Source organism: Nycticebus coucang, chromosome 12, assembly GCF_027406575.1.
Source record: "Nycticebus coucang isolate mNycCou1 chromosome 12, mNycCou1.pri, whole genome shotgun sequence".
Taxonomy (NCBI): Eukaryota; Metazoa; Chordata; class Mammalia; order Primates; family Lorisidae; genus Nycticebus; species Nycticebus coucang.
The window spans coordinates 40,293,290-40,321,048 of record NC_069791.1 but is presented as its reverse complement, the minus strand read 5'-3'; the positions used below and the strand labels follow the sequence as shown (position 1 = coordinate 40,321,048).

General features: G+C 39.5%; 1 protein-coding gene and 3 non-coding genes across 28 annotated transcripts in view; 3 read left to right on the top strand and 1 right to left on the bottom strand.

Annotated features, from left to right (window-relative positions):
* The window catches only part of PLEKHA5 (pleckstrin homology domain containing A5), a 254,799-nt gene that overhangs the window by 162,785 nt on the left and 64,255 nt on the right, over positions 1-27,759 (top strand). For 19 of the 25 annotated variants that reach the window (XR_008373504.1, XR_008373503.1, XM_053558106.1 and 16 more), the window contains 4 exons: positions 5,889-6,354; positions 10,910-10,993; positions 13,503-13,622; positions 14,577-14,630. Coding sequence is in view for 23 of the 25 variants with exons in the window: in XM_053558106.1 (XP_053414081.1) it covers positions 5,889-6,354; positions 10,910-10,993; positions 13,503-13,622; positions 14,577-14,630 (724 nt within the window). In the remaining 2 variants the exon portion in view is untranslated. The remainder of the gene's footprint in view (positions 1-5,888; positions 6,355-10,909; positions 10,994-13,502; positions 13,623-14,576; positions 14,631-27,759) is intronic. The other 6 variants (XM_053558123.1, XM_053558117.1, XM_053558122.1 and 3 more) reach the window with 1 other exon arrangement.
* LOC128562994 (small nucleolar RNA SNORA2/SNORA34 family) lies at positions 4,403-4,539 on the top strand. The gene has a single exon (XR_008373672.1). It is a non-coding gene; the product is annotated as a small nucleolar RNA SNORA2/SNORA34 family (small nucleolar RNA).
* Positions 17,113-17,244, top strand: LOC128563011 (small nucleolar RNA SNORA51). The gene has a single exon (XR_008373688.1). It is a non-coding gene; the product is annotated as a small nucleolar RNA SNORA51 (small nucleolar RNA).
* On the bottom strand, positions 21,056-21,185 carry LOC128562970 (small nucleolar RNA SNORA70). Its single transcript, XR_008373653.1, has one exon. It is a non-coding gene; the product is annotated as a small nucleolar RNA SNORA70 (small nucleolar RNA).

The window sequence follows — 27,759 nt, the reverse complement described above, 5'->3', positions numbered from 1 at the left end:
AATCATAAGGGTGCAGAGTTCAGGGAAACCTTCTGGAAAAAGTGAAATGCAATCTAAGATAGAAGCATGACGTGCATATCATGGCTTAGATATACAAAGCTGCAGCATTGATAACGAGCAGAGAAAGGAATCCAAAAGAGGTCCAGTTAAGCTGGGTGCAGTGGTTCAAGCCTGTACTCCCAAATACTTGGGAGGGCAGGAGGATTGCCTAAGGCCAGGAGTTCAAGACTGACTTAGGCAACGTAATGAGCCTTGTCTCTTTTTTTAATTAGCTGGGGTATGGTGGCATACATCTGTAGTCCAGCTTCACAGAATGCTGACGCAGGAGGATTCCTTGATCCCAGGAGTTTGAGGGTGCAGTGAGGAGTGTACCTTAGCCTGAACAGCACAGCTATACCCTGTCTCTAAAACTTAAAAAGAAAATGTTACAGAAGTATTGTGACTCTTCTCAGTAGTAGAAAACCTGTAAACAATGACATTGATGATTTATTTGAATGGTGGAAATTCTGGGGTACAGGAAAGCTCCTTCAGTTGTGCTAAGTTGACAACTACAGATGTCAGCCATTGTAAGTTTTCTTTCGGAAGTGTAGCTCAAAAGCCTGGGTACACTTGGCTTCATCTTTTGGTATCTCCCCCAAACCTGCAAAAATACCCTCCTGGTGATGTGTTGTGCACCTCAGTTTTCTTTTTCTCCACGCTCAATTCTTGGTTTTCCAGTTTTCCCAGGGGAGAATTGTGAGAAATATTTGCTATTTCAGAAATAAAATTTGAGAAATCTGTTGTACAGTCGCGTATATAGTTATAACAATGTATACTTGGAAATTGCTGAAAGATTTTATGTTCTTAGCACCAAAAAGAGAAGTATGTGAGGTAATGCATATTTAAATTAGCCATTCCATACTGTATACATATTTGAAAATATATTGTATACTACAAATATATAGCTTTTGTCAATTTTCAAAAAGAAAAACGTATGTGAATAAATGCTAAAATTTACCAGTAATCAAGGAATTGCATGTTAAAGAACCAATGAAATAATACTTTTCACTTCATAATCATGAATAAATCACAAACAATTGAGTGAATAAATGCGTTGATGAATCAATAAAAGTAGATTACTTACTGTTGATTGGAATGACAAAAATGAATAATAAACTCATACTACTAACAGGAAAATAAATAAAATTTGGTTAGACAGAAAAGCAGGAAGTAGTTCTGGGGGAAAAAAATAAAGAATGTTTAAAAGTCCTCCACACAGTATTCACTTACAGGGAAATAATAAAAACCAAATCAGAAGACTTGCTGAATCTGTATCTACCAAGTTAAATCTTAGTTCAAAGAAGAATCACTTTTCCTATAATCAAGCTTTAAGTTTAAAAGTATATGGAGAGTTTCAGCAAATATCTAAAAAGCAAGTGTTTTTTTAAATTAAGTATGAATGTTAGTTTTAGATCCCTTAATAGTTGTAATTAAAATGTGTAACATCTTTCTGTGACTTTTTTTCTTTTGAACACAGACCAGCAGATTCTGAAGGCTGGTTTTAGGTTGGGTTTTTTTTTGTTTTTTGTTTCTTGTTTTTTAGAGCCAGAGTCTCACTTTGTCACCCTAGGTAGAGTGCCCTGGCATCACAGCTCTTGGGCTTAGGCGATTCTCTTGCCTCAGCCTCCCGAGTAGCTGGGCTACAGGCACCCGCCATAACACCCGGCTATTTTTTGGTTGTAATTGTCATTGTTGTTTGGCAGGCCCAGCCTGGGAAGAAAAAAGGTTTAAAATTTAGTCAGATAGTAGCTCGCTGCATCTGCGAACAAAGCTTTAAAGTTTCTTTGTTAATGGTAGGCAGGGTTAAGACACATGGTGTGCTTGGCAGAATCAAACAGACAAGGTTCTCATGGTGTTTGACAGGCATCTGCTGGTGAATGAGCCACCAAACCTGATGAAGGAGCTTGCAGTGTTCATTTCTTAAGCTTTCACTGAAGGAAATTGTAGTTTTGAAAAACAGGTCATAAAATGCTAGAAAGTATATGGGATGAAAATAAATTGACTTGATTATAACCTAATTTTTTATTAAAATTCCACAAAAGTGGTTTCAAAGATGACAGAAGAGCTTTTTATGCTTTGTAGCCACAAATTAAACAAGCTTACTAACAGCACAGCCTGCTGTTGATGATCATATGATGGGTTGACAGTGCTACTCTAGAGCCTTTTGCATAAGAGGGCTCCTATAATATTTCTGGAATTTATGAATGACCAAATAAACTAAGGTGTCTCAGGGAAAATGGCTTTAGTACTCGGCCAGAATCTCTTGAATCAACTTCTGCTGGCTGGCATACTTCCTAAGCAGATAGCCATGGGGTTGTCATCTCTGAACATTCTCCAGTTCTGACTTTTATGTTACAGAGAAGGTGTGGCTGGGGACAAAGACAAACAAAGCCCAAATTCATCTGATGGTTGACCTAAACATGGTGGTTCCTGTCCCTTAGCGCATGTTGTCCAGTTGTGAACAAGGCTGTTTTTGAGACATCAAAACCCTGAAGAACAACTAGCATAATTAAGGAAATTTAGTTTAGGAGAAATGGTTGAAGGAATTAGAAATACTTCAAATACAAAATAAGGCATGGCATTTAAAAGCTTTATGGCAGTGGTTCTCAACCTTCCTAAGGCCGCGGCCCTTTAATACAGTTCCCACAAGAACCACTGCTTTACAGTAATTTAGTCATCAAATCATCTCTAAATGAGAAAAGAAACTTTAAAAACTTTTACCTGGCCATTCAGCTAAATTTTGGTAGCATAGGAAGGATTCTCTAGCATTCTCAGATAATGTCCTCCCTAATTTTTTGTTACCTTTCATTTTTAATTATTGTGGCAGATGAGTAAAGGTATTTTTAATAATATTCATACCTTTAGCAAAATCAAAAACTAGATTTTATTCTTCATTAAATCCAGTCTTAGGACCGCTGACATAATTAAATTTAGAGTGCTGCTTTAGAAAGTGAAAGACCTGCGTTTTAGTTTTAGCTAGCCCCTGAGCTTTTTATAACCCCAGCATTTAAAAAGTGTAGGAACGTCGTCTCTTGGTCTTTTCTCTCCTGCTCCTCCTGTCAGTATTCTCAGAGTCCCAGAAGATACAACTCATCTCAAGTCTTAAGTATTTAGTAGGAAGATAAGAATCAAAACTTGGCTCTCACAGGTATTTAATCCAGCACTTTTCCCTAGTTTTCTGTTTTCCCAGGGTATCACTACACTTTTCACAGCCTTATCCTTAGGTAAATGCTTTAACTCACAAAAGGAAGGTATGTTTAATAGGAGACTTTCTTTTTGTATGAAAATAACTTTACTAGCCCAATTAGCAACAAATTTTGTTGAGATTTTATTATTAATATACCTTGTAGCTTAGGTTGTACTCAGTTCACTATGCCTGATCACAATAAAAAAACATTCTTTTAAAAGACAGGTTCTTGCTCTTTCACCCAAGCTGAAGTGCAGTGGTGTAATCTTACTTCACTGCAACCTCTAACCCCCTAGGCTCAAGCAGTCCTCCTGCCTCAGCCTCCGGAGTAGCTGGGATTATAGTAGACAAATGCCACCACACCCAGCTGATTTTATTTTCATTTTTATTTTTTGAGACAGAGTTTCAAGCTGTCACCCTGGATAGAGTGCTGTGCTGTCATAGCTCACAGCAACCTCCAACCCAGGCTCAAGCGATCCTCTTGCCTGAGTTTTTCTATTTTTAGTCTGAGATGGGGTCTTGCTTTTGCTCAGGCTGGTCTGGAACTCATGAGCTCACACAATCCACCTGCCTCAGCCTCCCAGAGTGCAAGGATTACAGGTGTGAGCCACCACACCTGCCACACACCCACCTGATTTTTTTTTTTTTTTGTAGAGACAGAGTCTCACCTTATCGCCCTCGGTAGAGTGCCGTGGCGTCACACAGCTCACAGCAACCTCCAAATCCTTGGGCTTAGGCGATTCTCTTGACTCAGCCTCCCAACCAGCTGGGACTACAGGTGCCTGCCACAACACCCGGCTATTTTTTTTTGTTGCAGTTCGGCCGGGGCCGGGTTTGAACCCGCCACCCTCGGTATATGGGGCCGGCGCCCTACCCGCTGAGCCACAGGCGCCGCCCATCCCCACCTGATTTTTAAACTTCTCTATAGAGATGGGTTTTGCTATGTTAGCCAGGCTGGTCTTGAACTCCTAGGCTCAAGTGATCCTCCCACCTCAACACCTGAAAGTTACGGGCATTACAGGCATGAGCCACCACACTCAGCTTTTTTAAAAAAGTATAAAACATAGTAATATTAATACTGATTTTTGCATTATTACTGACAAGTCTTTGGGTCAAAAGAGAGCTTTAACATCCGGATTGTTAGCCAAGATTCCCAGATTATTAAGAATATGGTCATTGACCCTGAATCAAGGCCAGTAGTTTACTGAAGCTGTTGGTTTCAAGCAGGAGCCTAAAGAATTATCTTTCTATGGTCTGTTGGCCATTTCAGAACTTTGGAAATGTAATGGTCAATTCATCAGAAAGAAACAGCAGGAGGCATTGGTGATAGATGTAGACTAGTATTTATTTGTAGTCTTAATACTAGGGTTCCAAAATATCCATAAAATATTATTATATTTATCTCAAGAGGATATTTAAGTTATTCGTTAGAATTATAATGTTGTTAAATCTTAATTACAGTCCCCCAAAATTACTGTGGGTTTTTACCCAAAATAAAAAGATAATTCTACAGTCTGAAAAAAAAAAAAAAAGCAAAAAAGAGTATGGTCAAGTAACTTAAGACATTGAGTCTTTACCCTTCCAGTCTACTTTTTTTTTTTTTTTTTTTTCAGTTTGTCACCCTTGGTAGAATGCCCTAGCATCATAGCTCACAACAACCTCAAACAACCTCAGACTTTTGGGCTCAAGTGATTCTCTTGCTTCAGCCTACCGAGTAGCTGGGACTACAAGCACCCACTACAATGTCTGGCTATTTTTAGAGATGGGGTCTCGCTCTTGCTCAGTCTGATCTTGAACCCATGAATTCAGGCAGTTCACCTGCCCTGGCATCCCCGAGTGCTGGGATAATAGGTGTGAGCCACCTTGCCAGGTCCCAACTCTGACATTTTAATACCCAATAGAAACCTGCATTATTATGTATACACAATTCCACGATACATTCTATGTTCAAAATAGAGTTATTAGCAGAAAGTTGTTAGCTAAACAACTCATGGCCTCATACTCCTGGGTTCAAGTGATCATCCTGACTCAGCATCCTGAGTAGCTGGGACTATTGGCACGTGCCAGGATGCCTGGCCAGATTTTGGGCGTTCCTATTTCTAAGTGAAGCCAAACTATACATCATGTGGAAATAATAGTCTTTTATGTAATTGACATAGATGCTGTTTACTTAGTATATTAAGTTCATCAAATTGAATTTCTTAAAATGATTAAAAATTGGAGAGTTTTGTTTCTGAGACAGTTTTACTTTGTTACCCTCAGTAAAGTTCTGTGGCATCATAGCTCACAGCAACCTCAGTCTCCTTGGCTTAAGCAGTGTTCTTTCCTCAGCCTCCCAAATAGCTGGGACTACAGGCACCTGCCACTATACCTGGCTATTTTTAGAGACGGGGTCTCCCTCTTGGTCCTGCTGGTCTGAACTCTGGAGCTCAAGCAATCCACCTGTCTTGGCCTCACAAAGTGCTAGGATTACAGCCATGAGCGACAGTGCCGGGCCAGATTAAAATTTGTTAATGATTTATATCTTATATAATAATGTGATCTTTTAAAAATGCAGCCTGACATATATTTTACTTCAAGATGAAATGTACTCTAATTTAGAATTTGGCAGACGATTCTTCTCCTTCATTTTTGCATTTCAATTATTATCTTTTTGTTTTAGAATAATTTCTTACCAAACTCTACCAAGAAATATGCCAAGTCACAGAGCACAGATTGTGGCCCGCTACCCTGAAGGTTATAGAACACTCCCAAGAAACAGCAAGACCAGGCCTGAAAGTATCTGCAGTGTAACCCCTTCCACTCATGACAAAATCGTGGGACCCGGAGCAGAAGAGAAGCGGAGGTCAATGAGGGATGACACCATGTGGCAGCTCTATGAATGGCAGCAGCGACAGTTCTACAATAAGCAGAGCACCCTTCCTCGTCACAGTAGTTTGAGCAGCCCTAAAACCATGGTCAATATTTCTGACCAGACAGTGCACTCTATTCCCACATCACCTTCCCATGGGTCCATAGCTGCTTACCAAGGATATTCTCCTCAACGAACGTATAGATCAGAATTGTCCTCGCCAATCCAGAGAGGAGATGTTACTATAGACCGCAGACACAGGGCCCATCACCCTAAGGTAATGTGTCTCCTCGTTTTGTGTTAACTTACTACTTTATATCTGCTGTGTTTTCTTTTTAATTTTTAATTTTTAAATTTCTTTTAAATGTGAGAGATCAGAGAATAGGGAGAAGGTAAGCAGGGCAGTGCTTTGTGGTTTTAAAAAATAAAGGAAAATATTCTACAGTGTTGAAATCTCATAAGTTTTTGCAAGGCTTTCTCTCTCAGAAGCACAGAAACCATTCTTTTCAGCAGGTGCGTTATGCAATCTTCTCTGCTTGATAGCCAATCTCATCAGTTCTGCATGTAGGTTAAGAACACATGCATTTTTATTGGCTTTTTACACGCTTGTAAATTCTACACCTGCCCTCTTCTGGCATACCTGCAGTTTGTATCAAGTTTATCTTGTTCTTCACTAGGATACAGCTGTTAACCATCTGATTGTGTGACCTATCCACAAATATCTTTTTTTTTTTTTGTAGAGACAGAGTCTCACTTTATGGCCCTCGGTAGAGTGCCGTGGCCTCACACAGCTCACAGCAACCTCCAACTCCTGGGCTTAAGTGATTCTCTTGCCTCAGCCTCCCGAGTAGCTGGGACTACAGGCGCCCGCCACAACGCCCAGCTATTTTTTTGGTTGCAGTTTGGCCAGGGCCGGGTTTGAACTCGCCACCCTCGGTATATGGGCCCGGCTCCCTACCGACTGAGCCACAGGCGCCGCCCTATCCACAAATATCTTCTTGGATATTCAATTTAGTATTAGAGTCTAACATTGCTTAACAATGTCATATTTATGTAGAAAAATTAAGATACAGAAATCATGTTTTAACTTGTACTTTAACTTGGTTTAAGCATTGCTTGGTAGGTTATTTGTAGTGAATTCAGAGTGCTTTGTCAGCAAAAACGCTAAAGCAATTGTTTTGTTCAGCCAGGACACAGCCAGTTCCCTACTATCTATACTAATGTCTTTTTTTTTTTTGTAGTGACAGTTTCACTTTATTGCCCACGGTAGAGTGCCATGGTGTCACACAGGTCACAGCAACCTCCAACTCCTGGGCTTAGGCGATTCTCTTGCCTCAGCCTCCTGAGTAGCTGGGACTACAGGCACCCACCACAAGGCCCAGCTATTTTTTTGTTGCAGTTTGGCTGGGGCCGGGTTTGAACCCACCACCCTCAGTATATGGTGCTGGTGTCCTACCCACTGAGCCACAGGTGCTGCCTGTCATTTTCTTTTTAATACTAAAGGATTTCTGGCTCAGCGCCTGTGGCTCAAGTGGCTAAGGTGCTAGGCACATACACCTGAGCTGGCAGGTTCAAATCCAGCCTGGGCCCGCCAAACAACAATGACGGCTACAACCAAAAAATAGCCTGGCGTGGTGGTGGGGGCCTGTAGTTCCAGCTACTTGGGAGGCGGAAGCAGGAGAATCACTTGAGCCCAGGCATTGGAGGTTGCTGTGAGCTGTAATGCTATGGCACTCTACCCAGGAAGACAGCTTGAGGCTCTGTTTCCAAAAAGAAAAAAAATACTAAAGGATTTCTTGCTTTATATTATTTTAAAATATACTTTTTCTTCTTATCCTTATGAAAGGCTAAATCCTTCAGTTGCATATCGTGTAAAGCATTTGCTTGGTATTTCCATAAGTGTTTGTTGGAACTTAATACGTCAATCAGGAATTTTCTTTATAAGAAAGCTGCAATTTGCCTCACTAAAAAAGACTCCCTTTGACTTCCATTGTAACAAAGTTCATTATTTGTTACTTTGTACATCCAAAGGTTAAATCACGATTGACAAAAGTAGTAACAATATACAAGAAAAATATCTAAGACTTGTATAACTTTAAACATGTGGTTTTAAAGTGACTCTTAAATTACATACTCATAGTTATTAGTGTTTTTTGCATTCTTGGCCAGAATAGAGCATCTGTTTTCGCAGCAAATATGAGATGAATTTATGTTCTCTATCCAGTTCTAGCCGAGTAAATTTCTACTATGCTATTTCTTCCAAAAAATTTCTCCAACTTTGCCAAGTTTTTCTTTTAAACTATCCTGCCATCTTCCTTGCTCTAATCAGTAGTTTTCAAAGGGTAATTCATGTACCCCTAGGGGGAGTCCCCATGACCCTTCCGAGAGGTCCATAAGCTCAACATTATTTTTATGATAATAAGACATTGTTTATTGTATTACCATTTGCACTAATACTGCAAAAGCAATGGTGGAGTGGTGGGTAAAACTGCTGACACCTTGGTATAATCAAGGTAGTGGCTCAAACTAGACCAGTGGTTGTTGAATGCCTCACTGCCACACACTTGGAGTAAAAAAATGAATCTGTAACACCTTCATTTATGAGTCCTCTTATTGAAACAGTAAAAATTTTATTGATTCTTGGGCGGTGCCTGTGGCTCAGTGAGTAGGGCACCGGCCCCATATGCTGAGGGTGGCGGGTTCAAACCCAGCCCCGGCCAAACTGCAACAACAATAAAAAAAAAATAGCCAGGCGTTGTGGCGGGCGCCTGTAGTCCCAGCTGCTCGGGAGGCTGAGGCAAGAGAATCACGTAAGCCCAAGAGCTGGAGGTTGCTGTGAACTATGTGACGCCACCGCACTCTACCGAGGGCAGTAAAGTGAGACTCTGTCTCTACCAAAAAAAAAAAAAAATGAAAAAATTTTATTGATTCTTTTTTTTTTTTTTTTTTTTTTTTGTAGAGACAGAGTCTCACTTTACGGCCCTCGGTAGAGTGCTGTGGCGTCACACAGCTCACAGCAACCTCCAACTCCTGGGCTTAAGCGATTCTCTTGCCTCAGCCTCCCGAGTAGCTGGGACTACAGGCGCCCGCCACAACGCCCGACTATTTTTTTGTTGCAGTTTGGCCGGGGCCGGGCTTGAACCCACCACCCTCGGTATATGCGGCCGGCGCCTTACCGACTGAGCCACAGGCCTTTTATTATAAATCACTTTAATATTACATGTGATAGAATGGAACATGGATAAGGCATTTCTGTAGCATACCAAAGCCCTACTGGTTGTCTCACAGAAAAACATGTAATTATTTAAGTTGCAAGCTGAACTAGCTCCTTTTTTCAAGGAATGTTATTTTTACTTGAAGGAACAAAGATAACTATCATAATTCAGATGTGATATTCGACAGACACACTTTCTCAAAGTGAAATGCTAGCCTGTCACTTCAAGGAGAACAATTGACAGTATTTGTTGCTGATGACAACATTTGACTTTTCTTCATTCTTTTTTTTTTTTGCCGGGGCCGGGTTTGAACCTACCACCTCCCGTATATGGGGCCAGTGCCCTACTCCTTGAGCCACAGGCGCCGCCCCCAACATTTGACTTTTCAAGCAAAAATTAGAATTTTAAAAATCACATACCTACCTGTCTAACTTTGGGTTAGACAGCTTTCCAATGCTTAAAGATTGGTAGTAGTATTAATAAATGTGATTTTTTTTAATATTATATACTGAAATGTGTTAACACTTGGAATATTGCACAACTCACTGAACCAATATTTTCCAAATGACCAATGTTTGATGTACAAAAGTGTGCATAAGGGGCGGCGCCTGTGGCTCAGTGAGTAGGCCCCATATACTGAGGGTGGTGGGTTCAAACCCACCCCCGGCCAAACTGCAACAAAAAAATGGCAGGTGTTATGGTGGGCACCTGTAGTCCCAGCTACTCAGGAGGTTGAGGCAAGAGAATAGTCTAAGCCCAGGAGTTGGAGGTTGCTGTGAGCTCTGATGCTACTGCACTCTACCGAGGGTAATAAAATGAGACTCTGTCTCTAAAAATAAATAAATAATAAATAAATAAAAACAACCGGCTCTCGAGACTAAATTTAGAATTTAATGCTAACTATACAAGCGTGATGAAATTAATGAAAGCTTTCTGTAACTTTGCTCAGGGTTCTGTGTAACTTTGCTCAGGGTACTGTGAGAAATTGCTTAATTTTCAAAAAATAAATAAATAAATAAATAAAAAACAAAATTGTGCATAGGTAAGATTCGCTTAAAGTTCAGTTCAGGTAGATCAATGGGTATTAATGTAACAAAGTACCAAAAGCTCACTGATACGGTTTCAGATGTCACTTTGCAACTAAACTTTAAGAAAGTACTGTTTTTTTCAACTTTTGCATAGTGTAAAAATGAGTATCTGTAATTATCAAGAAAAGCCTTTTCCATTTTCCAATTACGTATACCGAAGGTGGATCTTCTTTACATCCTTCCACTAAAAGACGTTGAATGCAGAAGCAGATATGAGAATCCAGCCAGCCTTTAAAGATTTGTGAAACTGAAACAGTGCCACTCTACTAAGTTTTCGTTTTAAGGCTGTAAAGGGGTGAGGAGACCAAAGATTTTGAGAAACACTGAACCAGACTATATAGAATTACTCTGTTTATCAGCATTTATATTTTAATCTCATAAGAAATTTTAGTGCCTGTTCTTTCATAAGCACAAATAGCAATTTTTAAATACTGTTTCAATTAGGACATTCGAGATTTGTCATCACTGACATTGACAAGAAGCAGCAAACACTTTGTCACTGAATCTTACTGTGCCTTTACTTCCCTAGCATGTCTACATGCCTGAGAGAAGGTCCATGCCAGCTGGCCTGACTTTACAGTCTGTAAGTCCCCAGAGCCTCCAAGGCAAAACGGTGAGTAGTGTTTTATTACCATATCATATTTTATTTATGTTCTACGCAGGAAGACACCCAACTTCAAGTTTTCAGAGATGTCTCCCAAAGAAGCACTATTGCTGCTTTTGTGGAAGAGATGCTTATCGGAAGATCTTGGAATCATGTAGCCATTTCATTTCAGTGTTCTTAATGCATACCTTTCCCTAAGTGTGTAGATGACTAAATAAAAGATTATATTTTGAAGGTTTATTGTATAACCTAGGTGGATTACTTTACTTTGTTAATTCTGTTATCCTTACAACACAAGTTGGAATAATTCGTTAGTGGAATAAACCCAGCAAGCCATTGTTGGTAGTCAAACTACAGAACTAGTAAGAAGTTTTTCTTACGAATTTTTATATAGACTACTTTGGAGCAAAAAGAAACTAACTTTACAAATCAGCTATAAAAGAAAGACTATAAAAAATATTTTGGCAAAGCAAGCATTTACTCTTATCGTTTCATTAATTCAAATTAGAAAGGAGTTACATTGCCAGGACACTACTATTTTTCGAATTAAAGAGAAAAGATGACTGTTTCTTCTTTCTGTTTATTTTAATGACATTGTTTTACCAGAGGAACTGACTTTATTATAGTAGTCTGTGTTTATGAAAATGTTATTCTAGTACTTTTATAGCTATTTATTATTTAATATTACATTCCTGCAATAATCAAAAAAATTGATCTTACATGTTTTGTACAAATATTGTTTTATTTTATTTTTTATATGTGTAAATACGGAAATATTTTTTGGCTTTAAACTACTACTTACAGTCTGTTTACCAAAGCTAATAGATGTTGCTTGATTGAAACTAAGAAGTTTTAAATGTAGGAATTTTTAAACATTAGACCATTAATCTGAAAAAAGAAATGAGCATTAATTATCAAGTAGATGTTACATACCATGTTACAAAACTTTCACTTCTGCCTTACTCCCTCTAGTGGATATTCAGGGTAAATTTATTTACCACCTCTCCTACTTTTGGGGAGGTCAAATGTGCTGCTTTTTATTTCTTCAAAATTTAAATACCTAGTAAACTTATTAGTGTCTTTCATTCTTTTGAAAATCGTTTTATCTGTTTGACTTTGTAAATAATAGACAAGGGTTTCAAGGTTTTTTCTTTTGCTATTACTCTGGGTTCCTAGAATATCTGAATCCCTTAACCACCCTACCTTTTCTCTTGTAAGACCTCAAGAGGTAGAGAGATGATAAGATGAGGACGGCCCCAGAATCCTGAGGTCATAAGATGTGGTTGGCATCAGAGCAGAAGTGACTGTTCCTTTTCTATTATGTAAGCAGTTTTTTCTTTAGGTCACACACACTAAACATTGAGCATTTATGAGACAGAAAAAACTCAACTATTTTCTCTGGTGGATACTGAATATTATCTGAGGAATCCCAGTAGTAGCTGTAGTTTACTTCTCCTGACATTTTTCCTGCCTGAATGCATTAATTTTTAATGCGATTTGAAATAACAGTTAAAAATAATTTCTGTCTCTAAAAAGAATTGTATGGGAAATAAAAAGCAGTTGCAAGTGAATAGAACCAAGCAAAACTAGTATAATGTTGCAGTAGAGAGAAAATAGATCAGTCTCAGGACTGCTTTGTGGCCTCGAAGTTTTAAGAGCACTTAAGTGAGAGAGTCTTTAGCCCACCTGCAGCTTTTAATCATAGCAAAACTCAGAAAAACACCAAGTAATATTTTGTAGGCTGCCCATACTTTACTGCATTTCTAAGAAAGAAAAATAGATCAGATTGGCCTATTAAGACATTTCATCCACAATTGAGAATTTATTTCCCTGAGGGATCATACTAATCAGTTAGGAAAGAGAAGGTTCTCTGCTTTTCCTAGAATGTGGATAAAAGGTCTATGCACTCACAGAAACTTTCCTTTTTTTACTTAAATAAAGCTGATTTTTTTTATCATTAAAAAAATGCTATGAAGGTACAAACAGTGATATTTCAAAATACAAGTAGGACAAAATTAATAGGTCCCAGATACTGAGTTTACTATTGTAAAGATTTACTCTAAGCTTTACATGAATTTTAATTCTTTTTATTTATCTGTTAGTCTGTTGGATATGCAGGTATCGGTCTATTGCTGGAAAATCTTGGGTAAAACTTAGACATCTTAGTAAAATTGTCTATTTGAATAGTCTTTTAATAGCTCTTATATACAAACCTTTATAGTATGTTTTAGGCATTGTGCTTTTTTATACATAACATTGAAATATTCTTTTCATGAGTTCTGAGAAAATGCCTTAATAATACTGTTGCTTTGCTGTGTCTTTTAAAGTAACACTGTTCCTTCTATTTCTCTAGATGTCTATGCATTTATGTAGGACCTATCATCATAGTGCCTAGGCACTATGTTTGATGTCAACCATAAGAGGAAACTTGCCAAGAAATCTTGGTTTAATATCTATCACTTAAGACAACAATTAATCTGTTTTCCACTGTTTGGATTCTTAAATTGTACTCCTTCAGCCAGAGGAGCTTACGCTGCTGCTAATAAAGCTGAGACGGCAGCAAGCTGAACTGACTAGTATCCGGGAGCATACGTTAGCACAGCTCATGCAGCTAAAGCTCGAGGCCCACAGCCCAAAGGTCAGCTATGGAGAGATGTGTCTGTGTCGTCTGCCATCGTCACTTATTTTGAGCCACTCATTAATCAGTACGACCAGCATCATTAGCGTTGAGCATGAGCCCATACCAATCATTGCAGCGGCAACATTAGAATCTTCTATTAACCCTTTGAGAATTCAATTTATTTACACATTTTTGAAAGAAAATTTAGGTAGGATGCATTTCTTATTACACTTTTATCCACCCACTGACTTTTGGTTGTAAGGAAGGAAATGGATACAAACATCGAAATGGCCTTGCTATTCACTGAGTACTACTGAATACGGACTTCCACTTCTGGCAAAACAGATACTAAGAAATTCTATAATTTCTGGTAAAGCAGTAAGCTGAAAATTCATTATAGGGCGGTGCCTATGGCTCAAAGGAGTAGGGTGCCGGCCCCATATATACTGGAGGTGGCGGATTCAAACCCGGCCCCAGCCAAAAAAAAAAAAAAAAGGAAAATTTATTATAGTTTTAGTCATAATGCCTTTTAAATGTCAGAGTTAATCTTAAAATGTCTTATATTCTTGACGAAAAGAGTGAGTGTACAAACATTTCTCAAAGGGTTTATAGCCTATGGTTACATGCAGTTAGATGAGAAGCATTGAAAGTAGCAGCATTGGGTTGCAGAGAAGAGTGAACGTGCAAAGCTTTTAACATTCCGTCTGCTAAAGCCATTTGAAGAGTTTTTCTGCTTAATAGTTCAGTGTTTATGTGCATGTCTGCTTAATTTCTTACAAAACTAAGTACAATTTTGTAATAATTTAATACAGCATCTGAACCATTTACAGGGGAGCTTGTACGTGAAAGTAGTCATGTTCTGTGATATGATAGGTTGTAATAAACCACCTGTTTTTCTAATTTCAAAATTGACCTTTTCATGAATTCTACACCTTCTTTCTCTATTTCTTTTTTTTGATTGGTACCTGCTAGAATGAAATTCTTTCACATCATCTTCAAAGGAACACCATATATTTGGATCATCAGGTGGGATTTGTAGAATTTTCTTTCTTTTAGTTAGTACTTAATAGAACTATTTAAATGCAGTATAGTTTTTCAGGCTACTCAGATATTTCGTTCACTTTGAGTTAATAGCGTGACTAACAAGTGGCAGTATAAGAAATTCCTGACCAGGGGAATTCAGGAATTTCATAAGAAACAGGGGGAAAGGACAGTTGTGGAAGTAAGGGAAGCTGAAATGCTGGATTGCCTAAAATTGAGAGCCTAAATTCTTTAGACTTCTTTCTTTATACCCCATGAAAACATCTAGTCATTGAGGCTTATCCTAGCTTGGAGTTGACCTAACCACAGGAACAGACTCTGAGCTGTGAAATGTCTTTTCAGAAGACCAGGAAGAGGGTAGGAGTAGTGTTCTCTGAGTTCTCAGAGGGGAGTGTGGGGATGGGTGAAATGTGTCGTGGGGTCGTTTTTAGTTGCCTGTCCTTATTCCCTGCGTGCTCTGTCTTTTCAGTGTTTGGTCTTTGCCAGGATACGTAGAGTTGTATAGTGACCTACATTTCCTGACATTACCTCAAGTTAGGGCAGGAGGCAGGTGTGGCTGATTAAAATGAACGTTCGAAAGTGAAAGTGGCAATGAAGAAGGACTGACTCTCCCATATTTTAGTTTTTATGAAGTGCTCTATTAATGTTTAATTTTAATCTGCTGGGAAGTTTTTATGTTACTAAATATAATTTCTTCTGGTGAATGCATTTTTCATATAAATTCAGCTGCAACTGATTCTAGTTTGTTTTAAAATGTTGAAACTTGAAAATCTTATCAAATAATGTGAAATGTGTTGTGGGATCATTTTTAGTTGCCTGTCCTTACTCCCTGTGTTCTGTGTCCTTTCAGTGTTTAGTCTGAATGATCCCATGACATATTTCCATTACTATGGAAAATGTTATAAGACAAATGTTTACATATTTGTATTTGATTATTTGAAACAAAATAGTAGTGTACTACTTTAAATTAGTTATATTTAAAGAGGGGTTTTATATTAGGATAACCCTTTAAAAGGTGTTAAATCATTTTTCTTATCTTAATTTTAAAAAGAAGTATACTTTTGTTAATACAAAATTTATATATTTTCCACAAAATGCTTTCATCACAATTGTCCCTACTGGAAAGCTTTAATAAGCATTTCGTATATCCAAACACGAGAGACTGATGCTATTGAGATGTAACTACAGTGCATATGATACACTTTGCAAGCAGTCTAACTGCTAATAAAGTGAGGAAATACATCTTCTCAAATTTTACACTGCCAGAAATCTTCTAAGATGCATAGGAAATCATTTTCTTCATAATTCCTTTGTATTTAAAGCTAAAGGTAGTTCTGAAAAATAGTGGGATGTTAACAAAAATTAGACCTACAAAACAATAATATAAATGTGAATCTGAAGTTATCTCTGAAAATAAACCTGTAGTTTACTATAATTTGTTACTAACCTCAGTGAATGAAAGCTGGAATTACAGAGACATAGAACTTTGGAAAATTTTAGAGAACAGGTAAATGTATCAAAACACCACCCAAGGTAGTTCTTTCTTCTAAACTCCCTTTCCCAGATCAAGCTGTGTTTTATCCCTTTACCTAGGTGACCCAGACCCCAGTTGAGGTTCTTGGTCCCTTCCCTCCTCTCTAAGCATGCGTCCCCATCCTGTCCTATTGCACCGTGATGGTGGTCCTCCAAAGGCTTCTAAAAATCTCGGTGTGTTGTTAACCTTCTCTAGTCTCTCAGTATGTCACCAAAGGTTTTCCAGTAATATGCATTTTCCTTAATGTTAGATCCTGAAGTGAAGTTATTTAGTTTTTAAATTTTGTGATAATGAGAACAATTACAGAATTTGGTTGTTTGTTATTTTGTGTTGAGTCTATTTTTGGTAGAAACTTCTAGCTGATAATTAGACAGAAACTTTGCCCAGGAACTTACATATGCCTAAATGTCTATATCCTTAAGGTTTCCTAAAGAAAATCTCTCTTTAAATAAATTTAAAAATATTTATGGTTTCAAATAATTGCATCCAATATAAATGAAATTATATACTTTCAGAGTTTCCCGTATTCTGTATCAATTTCATGGCCATTAAATTATATAAAAATAGTTCTGGATAATTTTGAATTTTAATGAAATGTTTCATTCAGCCAAACATTTCCAGCTTTTAACTTGTTACTGCCAGTCACTTAATTTAGATTAACAAGTCTATTGTTTTTGCAGGCATTGTTGGCTGCCTGGCTTTATAAATTGATTCATCAGTTTTGTATAACCACAAATTAGAAAGTGTATTCTAAAATCTGAAAGAGGGAAAGGCTCTGGTCATATTTTATACTATACATCCTACCAAATGAATGTATAGTAATCGATTCTAACTTTTCAACACTTACTCTACTTGCCTGAATAAATCATCAGAATAACCTAAGGCCAGCAACAAAAATACTAAGATACTACAGTCATCAAAAAGAAAACTACAGACCCCCTGGTGCTTACCACAGGCTATGTTCTTACACAGACTGTATAGAAAGAGGAGGCGGAGTAAACCTAACCTATGTACACCCCAGCCCAGGCCCCAGGCCTGGTCTGTATTGTGAATGGGGGAACATGGAAAAAAAAAACAAAAGAAAAGAAAACTACAGGCCAAGTGCAGAGGCTTACCTGCAATCCTAGTACTCTGAGAGTCTGAGGCAGGATGATGTCAGGAGTTCGTGACCAGCCTGAGCAAGAGCTAGACCCAATCTCTACTGGGGAAAAAAAAAAAAAAAAATTGTAGCAAGGTGTGGTGGTAGGTGCCGGTAGTCCCAGCTACTCAAGAGACAGAGGAAATGGGCGGCGCCTGTGGCTCAGTTGGTAGGACGCCCGCCCCATATACCAAGGGTGGCGGGTTCAGTCCCGCCCCCGGCCAAACTGCAACCAAAAAATAGCCGGGTGTTGTGGTGGGCACCTGTAGTCCCAGCTACTCGGGAAGCTGAGGCAAGAGAATCGCTTAAGCCCAGGAGTTGGAGGTTGCTGTGAGCTGGGTGAGGCCACAGCACTCTACCGAGGGCCATAAAGTGAGACTCTGTCTCTACAAAAAAAAAAAAAAAAGAGAGACAGAGGCAAGAGGATTTCTTGAACTGAGGAGTTTGAGGTTACTGTGAGGTAGGCTGAGGCTCTAGACTGGTGACAGAGTGCAACTCCATCTCAAGAAAGAAAAAAAAAAAAACAAAGAAACTGTAATTGATTTGAATTCTATTAATCCCTGTCACTATTCATGAAAAATAGGACCAAAGAGTAGTCTCTGATTTGTTTCAGCTATAAATTTATTTCTGGTAAGACTGGAACATCTATAATGAAGTGAAGATCTTTGTCTGAAATTCTGAAGATTTACAATTTTAAACAATCCAAAAATCTTTGACTTTAATAAGGACAAGTTGTATATGAAGTGGTTTAAAAATAACAGTATTGGCTCAGCACCTGTAGCTCAATGGTTAGGGTGCTGGCCACATACACTGGGGCTGGCGAGTTCGAACACAGATCTGGCCTGCTAAACAACAATGACAACTACAACAACAAAAAAATAGTTGGGCGTTGTGGTGGGCACTTATAGTCCCAGCTACTTGGGAGGCTGAGGCTAGAGAATTGCTTAAGCCCAAGAGTTAGAGGTTGCTGTGAGCTATGACACCACAGCATTCTACTGAGGGCAACATAGTAAAACTCTATTTCAAAATAAAAATAATAGTATCTATACTAATTATATGGTAGAATTTTCTTCTGTTTTTGTTTCACTGTGAAATACACTATTATAGTTTATTTATACTTTCATAGCCCAATTAGTAAACTGGTCACAGTCTACAAAACTAGTCCAGGTTTATTCTGTTTTGTGGATTTTAAGATAGTATAGCCTCCAGTAGGACTTTTAAATAGGCAGTAATCCTAACTAGCCTTTCGGCCAGAGATGCCATCTTCCAGTAATTCACCAAAATGACAAAGGGAAAAATGGAGCAGCATCCCATACATGTCCTTTAGGCCTTTTAGAAAGCATGGCATCATTCCTTTAGCCACATACATGCAAATTTACAAGAAAGGTGATATTGTAGACATCAGGGAATGGGTACTATTTAAAAAGGCATGCCACACAGATGTTACCATGGCAAAACTGGAAGAGTCTCTGCTGTTATCCACCATACTGTTGGTGGGGTTGTAAACAAACACGTTAAAGGCAAGATTCTTACCAAGAGGAATAATGTTCATATTGAGCATATTAAGAATTCTAAGAACTGAGATAGGCAAATGATCAGAAAAGGAAGGAACCCAAAGAGAAAGGTGTCTGGAATCTATTCCCTATGAATTCATGACATAATTGGTGTGAAAAATAAAAGGCTACCATAACCAAAAAAAAAAAAATCCTAACTAAATGCTTTATGTACCTCATCCAGGCTCTTTGTAGAAAATGAATAAATACATAGTAGTGACTCATTTTATCCTCATTTTGTTTAATTGTCACTGAATATTGGGGAAACTTTTGGTTATAGTTAAGAGAAACTTGGCAGCTTAATTCCTAAAACGTACCTACAGGATGGATTTAACATTCATTTGCTTTTTCCTTGTTTATTCCTCTGCCTAACAGAATATACAGGGTAAAAATATGTTGCCCTGGCTTTGTACATGCCAGGAAGTTGGAGGTAAATTTTGGATTATCAGCGGTGACAATAATGTCTCCTCCCCACAAAGGATGAAGTGTCCTGTTGCAGTTCTTAGCATCACAGTCACTGATGTTTATTTCACGAGGGAAAAGAGAACACCTTGAAATATTTTTTTCCTTCTTGGAACAGAGCAAATGGAGCATGAGACCAAGCATTCTGTGATTAGGAATCCTAAAGGTTCCACAGAGCCAAGTCGGGTAACAGGTTTCTATAGGGGCTTATTGTAGCCAAACCATCTGATGATACTCTGTTTTTAGATATTGGAAGAAAATACTGATTCTCTTGGCTCCTATACCCTACCAGTTATTAAGTATTTCTAATAGCACCCCTTGTGGTTAGACTCCCAACCCAGGGCATAAAAGGCAGTATTCTACCCAGTAGCTCATCTAACGACCAGACTAGCAGTATCATACACTGTAGCCTCGTTGAGAGAGCCTTCTATCTCAAAAGATGTGCTCAGTGTCCCACCACAGATCTTAGGAATATGTGTACCTTCAGCAGGTTTAACATTGGGAATAAGGACTTAAAGTTTCTTGGTCTTGTTAATCACTAGAATTTCCCCCCAGTTTCTAGTTCTTGGCTCTGTACCCTGAACCAGGATTGGTTATGTTGAGCAAAAGAATGAAATTGGGATCTTAGAAACTAGACCGGGATCAGAGGAGGAAGTAAGGAAGGACTCTCTGTGGATGAAGAGCTAGCACTCTTTTGTTCAATCGTGTAGGAAATATTAATAGAAATGGGGAAATTAGAACATGATTCCCATACCTGGCAAAGTGGCTCACACCTGTAATCTTATCACTTTGAAAGGCTGAGGCAGGAGGATCAAATTGCTAAAGGCCAGAAGTTCAAGACCAGCCTGAACAACATGGTAAGACCCTCTCTCTACAACAAATTTAAAAATTAGCCAGGCATGGTGGTGCACACCTGTAGTCCCAGCTGCTTGTATGACTGAGGCCACTTCAGTTGGGGTGACAGAACAAGACTCAGTCTCTGAAAAAAATGAAAAAGAAAGCCCAAGCATAACCTATGTGTTCTTTGTTACATGAAAACATTTAAGATTTACCCTCAAACCCTAAATTTTTCTGCCGTTTTGTGTCAGCATATATTTCTTGAGGATAGAAAAATTCAATGTTTATTTAGAAATCCAGTGGACTTGGGCGGGGCCTGTGGCTCAAAGGAACAGGGCGCTGGCCCCATATACCGGAGGTGGTGGGTTCAAACCTGGCCCCAGCCAAAAACTGCAAAAAAAAAAAAAATACAGTGGACTGGGGAGAGATTTGTCAGCAGAGTCAGCATGTACATGCATGCTCTTTATCAGTACTTTTTTTTTTGGACAGGAAGTAGGATTTATTATTGGTAGATACAAATGATCGGCAACACAGGGCCTGCTACTTGTCTAGGGGGCCACAATTGGAAATGTATTTGACCTCACAGCCATCTGGGATGAGCGCATCTCAACCACTATGTCCTCAAATTCATCTGAGTTAAACTTGCTAAAATCCTACTTCTTAGAGATGTGAATCTCCTGGCGGCCAAGGAACTTGAACTTGGCCCTGTAAAGGGCCTCAGGCACATGCTCCTTGTATTGCGGTTTGGTGTGGATAGACATGATGACTTGGCCAATGTGAACCCTGGCCACAATGGGCTGGGGTTGTCCAAAGGCACCACACATACCTGTCTAGAGCCTAGACTGGGGACAGCCCAAGGTCTAACCCATGAACATGTATTGGTAAGGAATGTCTCCAGGGTCCCTTAGAACAACCTATATAAGCAACAGTCTGCATACACTACCAAGGAGGCTGCTGTTTGCAGCCATTGCATACCCGCATGAGGAAAGGAGCATGGTCTGCTTAATTAGCTGCAGGATTTTTTCTTTTTGAGGTAGTGTTGCTCTTGCCCCAGGCTAGAGTGCTGTGGTATCATAACTCATGGCAACTTCAAACTCCTGAGCTCAAGCAATCCTCTTGCCTCAGCCTCTAAAGTAGTTGGGACTACAGACCTGTGCCATAACCCTTGACTATTTTTTTTTTTTTTTAAGAGATAGAGTCTCAGTTTATCACCCTCAGTAGAGTGCCATGGTGTCACAGCAACCTCTAACTCCTTGGTCTAGGTGATTCTTTTGCCTCAGCCTCCCAAGTAGCTAGGACTACAGGTGCCTGCCACAACGCCTGGCTATTTTTTGGTTGCAGTTTGGCTGGGGCCGGGTTTGAACCCACTACCCTCGGTATATGGGGCTGGCACCCTACTCACTGAGCCATAGATGCCACCCCTACCCTTGGCTAATTTATGTTTTTAGTGGAGATAGAGTTTTGATAATGCTCAGGCTGTTTTCCGACTCCTGAGCTCAAGCAATCCACCTGCCTTGGCCTCCCAGAGTGCTAGGATTATGGGTGTGAGCCACTAGGCCTGGCCAAGTACATTTTTTTTTTTTTTTTTTTTTTTGTGGCATGGTCATAGTGCAACTCAGCCTTTAATTCCTGGACTCAAGCAATCCTCCCACCTCCTGAGTAGCTGGGACCAGATACATGCCACCACACCCTTAGAGAAGGGGTCTCACTTTGTCGCATTGGCTGGACTCAAACTCCTGGCCTTAAGCAAACTTTCTACTTCAGCCTCCCAAATTGTTGGGATATAGGCATATGCCACCACACCCAGCCTATCAGTACTTTTTTTTTTTTTTTGGAGACAGAGTCTCACTGTGTCACCCTGGGTAGAGGGCTGTGGCATCACAGCTCAAAGCAACCTCAAACTTTTGGGCTTAAGTGATTCTCTTACCTCAGCCTCTCAAGTAGCAAAACTACAGGCACCTGCCAAAACACCCAACTATTTTGTTGTTGCAGTTGTCATTGCTGTTTGACAGGCCCAGAGTAGGTTCGAACCTGCCAGCCTCAGTGTATGTGGCTGGCACCGTAACCACTGTGCTACGGGCGCCAAGCCTCAGTACATTTTTTTAAGAAGTATTAGCATTATCGATCGCTTATTAAGGGATGGGAGGTAATGAAATTATTTTATTTAATACTAACTTCTAGAAGATATTGTAGAATAACCAAACTTTCTAATTTGCAAATACTTCATCTAGTGTGTAGATTTGATGATAGAATTTTTTTTTTTTTTTTTTTTTTTTAAGCAGAGTCATTTTGTTGCCCTCAGTAGAGTGCTGTGGGATCACAGGTCACAGCAACCTCAAACTCTTGGGCTTATCAGTGGTTCTCAACCTGTGGGTCATGACCACAGGAACTGTATTAAAGGGTTGTGGCATTAAGAAGGTTGAGAACCACTGGCTTAAGCGATTCTCTTGCCTCATCCTCCCAAATAACTGGGACTACAGGCACCTGCCACAGGGCCCAACCATTTTGTTGTTGTTGCAGTTGTCATTGTTGTTTAGCTGGCTCAGGCCACGTTTGAAACCACCAGCCCCGGTGTATGTGGGTGGCGTCCTACCCACTGAGCTATGGACGCCACCAGATGATATAATTATTTTTCGTAAATAGCAATTTTTAATGAAATTGTACTAAAAAAAAAAAAAGTACTGCTGACTTCTTGTTTTTTTGTTGTTGTTGCTTGTTTTGAGGCAGTTTCACTTTGTCATCCTTAGAAGAATGTTGTAGCGTCATAGCTCACAGCAACGTCAAACTCTTGGGCTTAAACAATTCCCTTGCCTCAGCCTCCCAAGTAGCTGGGACTACAAGCACCCACAACAACACCCAGCTGTTTTTAGAGATGAGGTTTCGCTCTTGCTCAGGCTGGTCTCAAACTTGCCTTCCACCCACCTCAGCCTCCCAAGTGCTGAGATTACAGGTCTGAGCCACCGCACCCAGTCCTATGAAATTTTTCTATCATGGGTTACTATGAACTTAGACACTTTAAAGAAACAACATTGGGGGAAAAAAATCTATGCAGACAGGAGCGCTGGTCATTTTTAAAAATAAATAAATAAATATATATATATATATATATATATATATATATATATATACATAAAAATACACATACACCCCAAGCGAAATGCAAAAAGAAACTACTAACTGGCATTGCATCATTCAGGGTGAAAATCCAAGAGTACTTTTGTGTGTTGTGTTCTTTGTGTTCATGAAAGACAGCTTCCCCATAAAGGAGGAAATGTTAGCAAACAATTGAAAAGAATCTTGATGGCATTCATCATTCATGTCAGTTTGGTAACTTTGTTTTATTGAGTTTTTTTTTTTTGTAGAGACAGAGTCTCACTTTATGGCCCTCGGTAGAGTGCCGTGGCCTCACACAGCTCACAGCAACCTCCAACTCCTATGGCCTAAGCGATTCTCTTGCCTCAGCCTCCCGAGTAGCTGGGACTACAGGTGCCCGCCACAATGCCCAGCTATTTTTTGGTTGCAGTTTGGCCGGGGCCGGGTTTGAACCCGCCACCTTCGGTATATGGGGCCAGCGCCTTACCGACTGAGCCACAGGCGCCGCCCTTTTTTTTTTTTTTTTTTTGAGACAGAGTCTCACTATGTCACCCTCAGTACAGTGCCCTGGTGTCACAACTCACAGCAACCTCAAACTCTTAGGCTCAAGTGATTCTCTTGCCTCATCCTCCCAAGTAGCTGGGACTACAGGTGCCCACCACAACACCCTGCTGGCTAGAGCTATTATTATTGTTATTATTTTTTAATCAGCTGGACATGGCGCTTGAGCCCAAAAGTTGGCACTAGTGCACCAGTCTGAGCAACAGAGCAGAACTGTTTAAAAAAAAAAAAATGGCTCGGGGCCTGTGGCTCAAGCAGCTAAGGCACCAGCAAATACACCTCAGCTGGCGGTTTTGAATCCAGGTCGGGCCCACCAAACAACAATGACGGCTGCAACCAAAAAATAGCCTGGTGTTTTTGGAAGGCTGAAGCAGGAGAATCACTTGAGCCCAGGAGTTGGAGGTTGCTGTGAGCTGTGATGTCATGGCACTCTACCTAGGGCAACAGCTTAAGGCTCTGTCTCAAAAAAAAAAATTATATCTCCTTCTCTCACATATATCTCATCCTTTTTTCTTCTTTTCTTTCTCCTTTTGTATACATATTTGAGCATACAAGAGGGTTGGAAGAGACAGAGATGAAACTCGGAAATTCTTTTTTATTTGGAGATAGAGTCTCACTTCGTCCCTCTCTGTAGAGTGCTTGGTATCATAGCTCACAGCAACCTCAAACTCTTGGGCTCAAGTGATTCTCTTCCCTCAGCCTCCCACATAGCAGGGACTACAGGCCCCTGCCGCAATGCCTGGTAATTTTTAGAGACAAGGGCCCACTCCGTCTCAGGCTGGTCTCGAACCTATGAGCTCAGGTAATTCACCTGCTTCGGCCTCCCAGAGTGCTAGGATTATAGGCATGAGCCACTTTGGCCAAAACTAAGAAATTCTTGAGCAGGATATGAAATAATAATGGCAGAATTCTAAGAAGATTAAATGGACAATGAATAGATCAGAATTCAGCCAAGCACAGTAACTCACACCTATAACCCAGTACTTTAGGGGGTGGCTAAGGCAGGAGGATCACTTGAGACCAGGAGTTTGAGAGCAGCCTGAACAACATAGTGAGACCTCGTCTCTACCCAAAAAAAGGAAAGAAAGAAAGAAAGAAAAAATAGCCAGTATAGTGGTGTATGCCTGTTGTCCCAGCTACTCAGGAAGTTAAGGCAGGAGAATCCTTTGAGCCCAAGAGTTGGAGGCTACAGTGAGCTGTGTCATCGGGCCGCTGCACTAGCCTGGGCAACAAAGTTAGACTCTGTCTTAAAAGAAAAAAAAAAGAAGAATTTAAAACATTGTGCTCAACTTTGCCAGCACACATACTTAAGTATTTAAAATGTGAAAAAATACTTAATTTATGTCAGTACTACGATTTCTTAAATTGTCATATCTGGTGATTGCATTATTATCATGGTTCTCCTACTTCTCACGAGTAAATAGTCTGCCCCTTTTTACTATTTTTATCCATCCCAACCCTAACTGAGGTTCCTATTTCTTGGTGTTTTCTCAAGTAAGATTTCATCTTTGTCTGTTTCCTGGTTGTCACTATGTTACTCCTCATCTCTAACCTCTCTGAGATTCTCCCAGAAAAATTATGAGATTTTCTAGAACAATCTGAACATATTTTTTATCTGTTTGCATTTTTGCATGGTGTTTGATCAGGAGAAGAGGGCCAACATAATGCCTTATGTAGTCCAAGCTCCTCGTTACCATCTAGTCACCAAATCCTGGCAGTGCATCCTCCGTGCCTTTGCACACACACAGCCAAGTTCCTGGTTCCACATCTGTATTTTGTTGTATGTCCCAATCATTGTACAGTAGCCTTGAATTTTCCTCATTTAGTCTACCTGGCTTTGGATAAATTCCTTAAATTTAAGCTTCCATTTTCACATTTGTAACAGGTTAATAATACAAACCTCTTAGGGTTGTTGGGGATTAATTAAGATACTATCTACAGACTTAACTAGCACAGTAAGAGGAACTAGTAAACCCTCAGTAAATGGAAACTCTTGAGGCTGCTCCAATTGAAATTATGTCCAGTTGCCAATTTAATCTTCCTAAAGCTCCTGCTACATATGTCTCTCAGCAAACTCAGGAATTCTACAAACTTTGTTCCCTACAAAATAAGGCCTCTTTTATGTCATTAAAGCCTTCAGTTGACCACCCCTCCTTCCAACTTGTGAAATTCCTCCTCCATAAACCTTTTTCTCCAACTAGTGATTCCTTCTCTCTGACTCTTAAAAGGCATTCGCATCCTCTGCACTGTGTACCTGTGCAGTGCCTGTCCATTGCCCATGCGTGACTTTACAGTTTACAAAGCACCGTCCTGGGCAGCGTCCCACTTGCTCTTCCTGCACAGCCTCTGCAGCATGTGGGCCGTTCACCCTTATCCCCATTCAGTCAGATCCAGTCATGTGCCCAAAATCACAAAGCTAGGGTAAAAACTTTCTAGTAATTAATTTTCATTCCTTTTATTTCTTTAAATTTGTTTTGACTTCTTTCAGAATTAATGGAAGTCATTCTGTTAGTTTCAGGCTGCTGCTCTTTGTTACCCAAGGAATATCGGCTCCTGCTTGTGGCTCTTAACAAGACACGAAAGTGAAAACAAAATTTCCCCACCCCTCCTAAAATGTAATGTTTATGCAGTCCAATTTCATAATTACAAAAGCGGGTGTTTTTGTTGCCCAATCACAATAGGCTTTGCTCCTATTATAATTAAACTCCCTAAATCTTTGCTAAATGGATAAACTTTCTGAAAAAAAGTGTATTTTTCAGAAAACCCACCACCTCTGGTATATGGGGCGGCGTCCTACTCCTTTGAGCCACAGGCACCGCCACCCCGCAAGGATTATTTTGAAGTATCTTGTTTACTTTTCAAGTGTTTATAATTCACCTGTTATTTTTCTATCAATGATTTTAGTTTGATTCCTTTGTGGTCCGCAAACACACTCTGTATGCTTTCCATTCTTCTAAACATGCTGAGGTTTGTTGTGTGGCCACAGATATGGTCTATCATGGCATATATTCTATGGAATATATTTTTCGGAAAGTTTATCCATTTAGCAAAGATTTAGGGAGTTTAGTGAATGATAGGATGTTAGTGCTTACAGAGTAGAATGCTTGAATGATTTCCAAAGTCTAGGAAGGAAACAGAGTTGAACATAAATGCCAAAAGCATTTCTGATTGACCTAAAGGTGTCGTTGAAACATAAGTGAATAAATCTTTAAATTAATGATAGAAATTTAGCTACTCAGTAATCATTACAGTTACTATTAATAAAATTCAGATCCTTATATGTAGAAGACATTTTGTTACTTTGTCACCCTCTATGGAGTGCTGTGGCATCATAGCTCTCAGCAGCCTCGAACTCTTGGGCTCAAGCAATCCTCTTCCCTAAGCCTTTCAAGTAGCTGGGACTATAGGTGCCTGCACAATGCCCGCCTATTTTTAGAGACAGGGTCTCCCTCTGGCTCAGGCAGGTCTCAAACTCCTGAGCTCAGGCAGTCCACCTGCCTCGGCCTCCCAGAATGCTAGGGTTACAGGCATGAGCCACCACTATCAGCCTCAAGACATTTGATTAGATTGAAATATATTTTAAATATTTATATGTTTTAGACTCAGTATACCCATAGCAGGAACAAATACCTTTTGACTAACAGAGATAGACAGTTTTCACTTTGGGAATATTTTGTCCCTTTAAAAACAGGTAGATTTTAGTGTATCCTTAAAATACAGCAAGGAAGAGATAAATGGGGCCACTTAAAACATTATGTCTACAATAAAGTATATTTTTTAGTAGATCATGAGTTCTTTTAGTAGCTTAGGGAAAGAGATGAAGGCACTGAAGTAAGAATCAGATCTGTAAAATCTATTCAGTAACCAACTCTAAGAACATTATGGAACTAAACTATTTGGAAAGGCACTAGCCCAGTGTTTGCTTCCAAATATGCC